This window comes from Castanea sativa, chromosome 5 (assembly GCF_040712315.1).
Source record: "Castanea sativa cultivar Marrone di Chiusa Pesio chromosome 5, ASM4071231v1".
Lineage (NCBI taxonomy): Eukaryota > Viridiplantae > Streptophyta > Magnoliopsida > Fagales > Fagaceae > Castanea > Castanea sativa.
In genome coordinates, this window is record NC_134017.1 from 31,008,910 (window position 1) to 31,016,886 (window position 7,977).

General features: G+C 32.9%; 1 protein-coding gene across 1 annotated transcript; it reads right to left on the reverse strand.

Moving 5' to 3' along the window:
* Positions 1-7,298: 7,298 nt before the first annotated feature.
* On the reverse strand, positions 7,299-7,697 carry LOC142635062 (uncharacterized). The gene has a single exon (XM_075809278.1). It carries the CDS (start codon positions 7,695-7,697, stop codon positions 7,299-7,301), a length of 399 nt encoding a protein of 132 aa, XP_075665393.1.
* Between the last annotated feature and the right edge of the window lie 280 nt (positions 7,698-7,977).

A 7,977-nucleotide genomic window follows, 5' to 3' on the forward strand; every position in this document is an offset into this window, starting at 1 on the left:
CTTATGTGGATTAAGCATTTACTTAAGGAATTAAGATTTGTTGTGAAGCTGCCTATGACTATGCATTGTGATAATCAAGCAGCAATTTACATTGCCTCCAATCCTGTGTTCCATGAGTGAAACAAGCATATTGAAGTAGATTGTCATATTACTCGGGAGAAAGTAGAAGATGGTGTAATTGCTACTCCTTATGTTTCTACAAGAGTCCAGATTGCTGATATGTTTACTAAAGCCTTATGTAAGACTCGTTTGGGTTTATTATGTAACAAGCTAGGATTGTATGATATATACTCTCCAGCTTGAGGGGGAGTGTTATGAGTAATAAGGGAAAAACAGTAATATCATGTACTTTATATATAAATAACATTTTATGTGTTAGGGTTGTATGATTAGGAACCCTAAAACATTTTCACAGTCAACTACAATCAATTTAGCATATAAACATATAGTATGGAACCTTAATAAAACTATAACATAATATATGCAATGACAACCCAATCCCATATTCAATATCCCTCAGCATAGAGTGAACATTAAATATTATGATTGATTGAGAACTATTCTCATTATTAGTGCTATCATGATAACTCTTATCAAACACTAATAATATGCCGTTTTACATTTAGTCTCTAAGTAATAATAGTAAGAACTCAGCATAAAGGATACTATAATACTTAGTCTAGTGTATACCATTGTCTAGAATCATGTGTAACCACATTTCATCCCTTTAACAGGCTTATTTTGTAGTACCATGATAAAAACACCCTCCGCATGGAATGCAAAGCTCAAGGCTAAGACAAGGTGTTTCATCAAACCAATATAAACTAGGAAATTCAATCTTGTAGGACTACGAAATAAATACTCTCCGCATAGAATGCTAAGCTCGAAGCAAAGACAAAGTATATATTTCACGCTACTATGAACCAACAATAGAGGCCATGAGATCCAACCCTTGTATCTCTCTCCCACTAGATATTTTAAATTAAAGATTTTTAAGATCAAGAACCATAATAATGCTAGACATTTTGAAAACATAATCCTAATCTCATTAGGAATAAATTTCATAATCCTAGCATTAATATATAAAAATAAATAACGTATAATAAACCCATATTACATTATAAACCTATATTATATTATATATATATATATAATATAATATACAGATTAATATATGTAATATATGATTATTACATTATATATATAACATATAGATTGCATGAATTCTTTATAAACAATTTGCATGCCATCAAGGATTTGCACTCAAGCCAATCTAGGAAGTTAGGCTTTGAATCCTAATATCATGTCCCTAAAGATAACTAACACATGCAAAGCAATTGAATGCTTGAATAGCCAAGCCGTGCAAAAAAGGAATCCAAGCAGTGCAATTACTTGGTTCACACATGACAGTTATTGCCTTGGAAGTGATATAAGGCCATTCGGTCTGCAATATATATAAAGATTCAAGTGAATCCTCAAAGATAACAAATGCAACCGTGGGCCATGAAACAATGCCTTTCAATCCGAAACAGTACCTTTCAATCCCAAACTATTTAATAACTAAGATCTCCATTGACAAATCTTAGAACACAGCACTTGATCAATACCATTCAATAACTAAGATGTCCATTGACAAATCTTAGGACATGGCATTTGATCAATACCATTCAATAACTAAGATAACCTTGGCAACGAAATTCTTTAAAAAGAATTTCTCTTGGACAATAACTTTATGCAAAAATTTGAAACACAAAGATAACGATTTTCTTAAATTCTAAAACTCAATCACATGTTATACAAGCATGAGATGAAAACCTGGCTCTGATACCAATTGTTGGAAAATCTGGTTTTATATCTCATACAAAACACACAACAGAAGCAACAAACATGGATCTATTTCATTCATGATTAATAACATGCATTATATAAATTTCAGAATTTAAGAACAAGATAGCGTACCTTGGTGTGGTGAAATTCAAAACAAAATATTAGAAGTACTTGGGAACACTTTTAATCTTCACTCAAATTCCACTTTACACCCAAGAAGTGTGGTCTCTCAATCAGTTTCCAAAGGAGAATAATTGAGTGGCTTCACTCACACATACACACCATTTCACAATGATGTCTCTCTTTTTCTTTTTATCCAATAAAAAAATTATGTATGTTTCTCCCTTTATGACTAACTAATTATCTAATTGGGCTAGCCTATTGGGCCTTTCCAATTGAGCTTTAATGTGTGGCTTGGAGTTGGACCAAAAGGAACCAATAAGACACTAGCTCCAATGGGCCTTGGGCTTTTTTGTCAACTCTTGACAAGTCCAAAGTTACCATTAATTATATTTAATACCACTATATAAATATAATTGCACTCTAGGCCTTATTAATAAATTACATCCCAAGACTTTATTATACATGCAACCTCTTCATAAAATATTTGTAGTAACACAAAGTCTCATGTAGACTGCCACTTTGTAAATTACTACATCTTATCCTTAAGTACCCGGTTTAATCCTTTAAAGTTACTCATCATATATTTATGAAATCCAATTTCATAAATATATACTTTAGTAACTTCTTACTAGGCCTAACTCTCTGAATAACTAAACCCATTAAACTTATCTCAAGGGAATATTTTATATCTCCATTAAGAGACTATGAATTCCATCTTGAGAATATATATTCTATCAACACTAAATGTGGCTACCCAACATACTGAGGTTTTGACCGTTACTTTAGATCTCACTCCTGATATATCAAAGCAACCTACACTTCATGATCAAGTCCATTATCCTCTCAGGATTAAGAGTTCATGTAAATAGAAGTCGTGAGATTTATTATTCATTTGACAGTTGTTAGGAGAATAATAAATCTCACAGCGGTCCAGTTCAATATGTCTTAACTATTAAAACATATCAACTAGAAGTCTACACTTCCATGATCAAGACAAATCATCTTAGTTGATACGTTATAGTCTTTGTAGATGAAATGCCCAATTTCATCACTGACTATGAACTACAATTCTGAGTTTACAAAGAACTTGTGACTTATATCTTCTGTGACTTTTCACATAAATCACATACTATACATCTCATGAACTATATGATAATGTCCCAATATTCATATTACCATTATTTTAGATAATAATAAAACAACTTTATTACTTGAACCTCTATTTTAGATAATGGCACACATCCTAACAAAAATGTCACTTGAACCTCTATTTAAAATTATATATTTTAATCTTTTAAGAAAATAAATAATTTTGATTGACAAGTCATGATATTCTAAAAAAATCATTAAAAAAAATTGAAACAAATATTTTGGTCTTGTATGTGTTAATATTGTTTTTTTTTTTTTTTGGGGTAAAAGTATGTGTATTAATGTTGCCCTATATTATTTTATGAGGTTTGACTTAATTCATAGTTCTTTTTTTTTTTTTTCGAAATGTATATAGAAGTAATGAATAAAATTACATTGGACATTATCATACATTACAATTATAAACTTAAGAATATATTGGGAAGAATGAATAATTGCTATAAGATTCATAAGAATAACCAAACATGGGGATCTCATATTGCTAGATTTCTAATCAATTGAAGCATAAGCATGGTTACATTCCTAAGTACCACATTTCTTAGAATTTGGACGTGAAGCTAATCATAGATTCCCCGAACCAAATGCAATGTTATAATTTTTGCTTTCATACTCCCACACGGTGTTAATGAGTTTCAAGCTTAAAAGGGATTGGTCATCAACATCAAAACAATTTTATGTTTTATTTATTTATTTCTTGAATGAAAAAAAAAATGGTGGACTTGCACTTTACAATTACTTTTTATCTCATTTTCAAGGACATTTGTTTCGTGTTCAAAGCCTTCAGACTTGATGCAATTTTCTTTTTCACGTCCAAATTTTCATGCTTATCAATCCGATTCTAATTTTTTTTTTTTTTTTTTTTAAATTTACTTCCAATCGAACCTTCTTTCTAACTCTCAAAAAATATTTTTAAAAGAATCAAATTCTTAGATTATAAGGGTAAATTAGGCCCAAGCCCATGTTTAGACCTATCAGCAAGCTCAATAGCTTCCTATTGGGCTTCCATGCATCATCTATTGATCACCTAGTTTGCCCTTACTAGGATCGGGCAACTTTGTTACAGGTGATTTGGGTTCTTGATAACCCCAAAAAGAAAATAAAAATTACTTCTTATTTATGTTAGATCCAGTTAAAGGGTGTTTTTATGGTATTTGTTATTAGATTATTTTTAAATATTTTGATATCATTTTTATGGGAAAAATATAAAAAATTGTTAAAAAAGTCAACTACCTTTTTTTATTTCCCCATAAAAAGCTTTTAAGAATATTTATTAACCAATACCATTAATATATTCATTAAGTTTTTCCTTTATGCTATTTTGATCAACTTTGGGTGGAAAAATTATTAGGTATTCTTGGAGTACCATAAATGCGTACTCCTTCCTCTCATATGAATGGTGGGTCTCACCATGAATTAAATTAGTGGGACCCACCATTCATGTGAGAATAGGGAGTACGCATTTATGGTACTCTGGGAGTACACAATAATTTCTCGGGTGGGTGTGTCCATTCATTTTCTCCATCAATTTCCCAAAAATCAAATCCAACGGGCTGAGTCACAATCATTGAATGTATGAATGAAGTAAGTTTCATCGGAGTTAATAAATGTATACTACAATCATACTCTTTTAATTAATGAAAAATTAGTTACCCTTTTCTAATTAAAAAAAATTATAACAAATTGAAGAAATTTACACTTTTGGAGACTCACACACATATACATATATATTTTGTAAGGGTCCGATTAATATATGTCCTAAGGGCACACATTAAGCTATCCATTTTCGGAAATATTTTATGAGAAATTGAAAAGCTGTAAAAAAATTTTGATTCCCAATAAAACTTTTTCTAAAAATGGTATACTATTGTGTGCCTTTAGGGCACACATTATTAAAATCCATTGTAAATAGAAAAAAGCAATATAGAAGGAGACAAGTACTAATGTGCTCACTTGTGGGATCAAAAGGGCTCGAATCCAAGATGTAAAATCAATTTTATTTTATTTTAGTTTTTATATAGCGAATGCCCACAGGAAAGTACCTACAAGTTTGTCCTTGAAAAGTGGAGCTGACCCGTTCTAGCCCATGTTTGCTGAATCTAGTAGATCTAATATTTGGCTCCTCTAATTCGTCCCAATCCATCTAACTACTCCCCCAATAAAAAAGAAGAAGAAGGGGAAAAAAAAAAAGAGGTGAGGAGAAAGAGGATGATTGTGATACTTTTTATTATAAATAAATTGATATTTGGTGTAAGTGGGAATTGAATCTTAAATGTTTCCTTAAAAATATCAAGATATATCAGTTGAGTTAAAAAACTAATAAATAAATAATTTGGCTAAAGGGTGTATGAAGTTTTTTTCCTTTTTCTTTTTCTTTTTTTTGCTAAATTGAAAATTACACCCCTAAAATTTGAGTAATTGGATTTTACACCATAAAATTTTAGAATTTGGATTTTACCCCCTAAAGTTTGGGGTTGTTTGGATTTTTTCAGAATTTGAATTTTACCCTTTAAAGTTTGGTGGTTTTTTTTATTTTACACCTAAAATTTAAAACTTCAAGATGTAAAATCCAAACACTCCCAAACTTTAGGGAGTAAAATTTAAATGCCTCTAAAATTTATGGGGTAAAATCTAAATTCTGAAACGTAGGATATAAAATCCAAATTCTGAAACATTAGAATGTAAAATCCAAACACTTATAAACTTTAGGGAGTAGAATCCAAAAACCCCTAAAATTTATAGGGTAAAATCCAAATATCAACAAATTTCTGGAGGTAAACTCCAAACGCTCCCAAACTTTAGGGGTATAATTTGCAATTTATCATTTTTTAAATAAGTCAAAAAAGGATAAGAGTCACTCAGATCTATTAAAATAATCTCCAACTAATCTAAAGAAAAACAATATCTAAATTAATTTTTTTAGAAAATACTTTTTATTTACTTTTTTTAGATAGATAAATAATGAGGGAGATGAAGGGTAAAGCTTGAATTAGTTTCGATGGAAAACCTTGTATGAATGTAGTTTTCTGTGTTTTTCAATGTTTATTAGTATCAAAAAAATTTAGTTAAGGGTAAACTATTTTTGGTCAACATAAAAAGTATGATTTATTTTTTAGAAATTATTTTCCACTAAACTTTTTTTTTGGAAAACAACTCTATCTCATAGTAAGTTAAATAAGAGAAGTTTTTATTTTTTTATTTTTTTTATGTGAAATACTCTTTATTGAAAATGCGAAAAAGAAAATACATCATGACTAAGAGCCTGCTCAATGAAGCAGGGGTTCTCTTCAATCCAAGCGGTGAAATCAACAACGCTTTGAGCATGTTTGACTAATAGATGGGCTGGTTTATTCCCTTGCACGTACATGTGAGAATTGGACTTGATGAAATTCTTTGCATAGTGTGAGCATTCCTGCTATAAGTGGTTCCACTGATAATGGTGGATTGGAAAGTCCAGTTAGAGCTCTATACACGATCAAGGAGTCGCCTTCCAATATGATATCATGGACACCAATATCCTTGGCAAAAAGGAGACCAGTCTCGAAAGCCTTTGCCTCTGCCTCTGCCTCCAATGCACCCAATAGTACCTCAAGCTTTTTACTCAGAGCTGCCTCTACCCTGCCTTCGCTGTCCCTAATGATCACACCTACCCCTACTGATTTCTAGTCTGTCAAGAGTGCTCCGTCCACGTTAACTTTGTACCTATTTCCCGGCGGAGGTTCCCATGAGCTTCTCAGCACCTCTGTAGGTGTAGGTGGGCCTGGTGACTCCTTTGCTGCGGTGTACTCTGCCAGGTACATTGTTGCCTAGTGAACCATCTCTCTCCCCGAATTCTTTTTTCCCCCAGTCCTTGTCACGTTCCTATTACACCACAAGGCCCATGCAACCGTGACAACCATAGCAACCTTTGCTCCCTCCATATTGTCCATAATGATCATCTACCAAAGTAAGTCTTGGAATGACCAACCATCTAAGACACCCACAGGGATCGAAACCTTTGTGCATGCCCATTTCTCTCTGGCAATCTCACAATTCCATAGCACATGGGCCATAGTCTCCTCCTCCAATTTACAAATGTCACAAATTGGATCTTGCAATACCTTCCTTCGTTTAAGATTGGCCTTTGTTGGTAGCAACTCCCTACATGATCTCCAAGTGAAGTGCCTAATTTTATGGGGCACGACAAGGTCCCATATTTTCCTCTAGAAACGACAAGCTTGGCAATTGTCTAAGCTGGAACTAATGTGCACCAGTTGTGCTAGCTTCTCAACGAAGGTGTATGCACTGCGCGCAGTAAAGTAGCCATGTAAGGAAGCAGTCCAAACCAACTTATCACTTGGCAATTGAGTGTTTAGAGGAATTCCTTTAATCACCTTTGCCTCATGTGGGGAAAACAGTGAGTCAAGGACCTCCATTTTCCAGCAGCCATTCTCCTTATTTATCAGCTTTCCCACTCTTGTATCAGACGGTAGGAATAGGTGTGGTGATTGAATCATATACGTAGGGCCTGTGGGAAGCCATTTGTTCTCCCAAATCTTTATGTTCATTCTGTTGCCCACCCTCCATCTCATCCCTTCTTTCACAAGAGATTGAGCTGCCATTATGCTTCGCCAAGTATATGAGGAATTATTTTTTCGAGTAGCATGGATGAAGTCACACCTACGAAAATACTTGGCCTTTAGTACTCGATATACAAGAGAGTTATGGTTATTTTGAAGTCGCCTTACTTTGCTAGGAGGGCAAGATTGAATTGTTTTATCTTCTTAAAACCCATGCCACCATATGACTTTGGCTCACTTAACTTGTCCCAACAAAGCCATGTGATTTTCTTCTCATCATTCTTTTTGCCCCACCAAAAATTCTAGATCATGCTTGTTAGCT

Coding starts and splice junctions, on each gene's coding strand:
- LOC142635062 (XM_075809278.1), bottom strand. CDS start 7,697: ATGGCAGCTCAATCTCTTGTGAAAGAAGGGATGAGATGGAGGGTGGGC.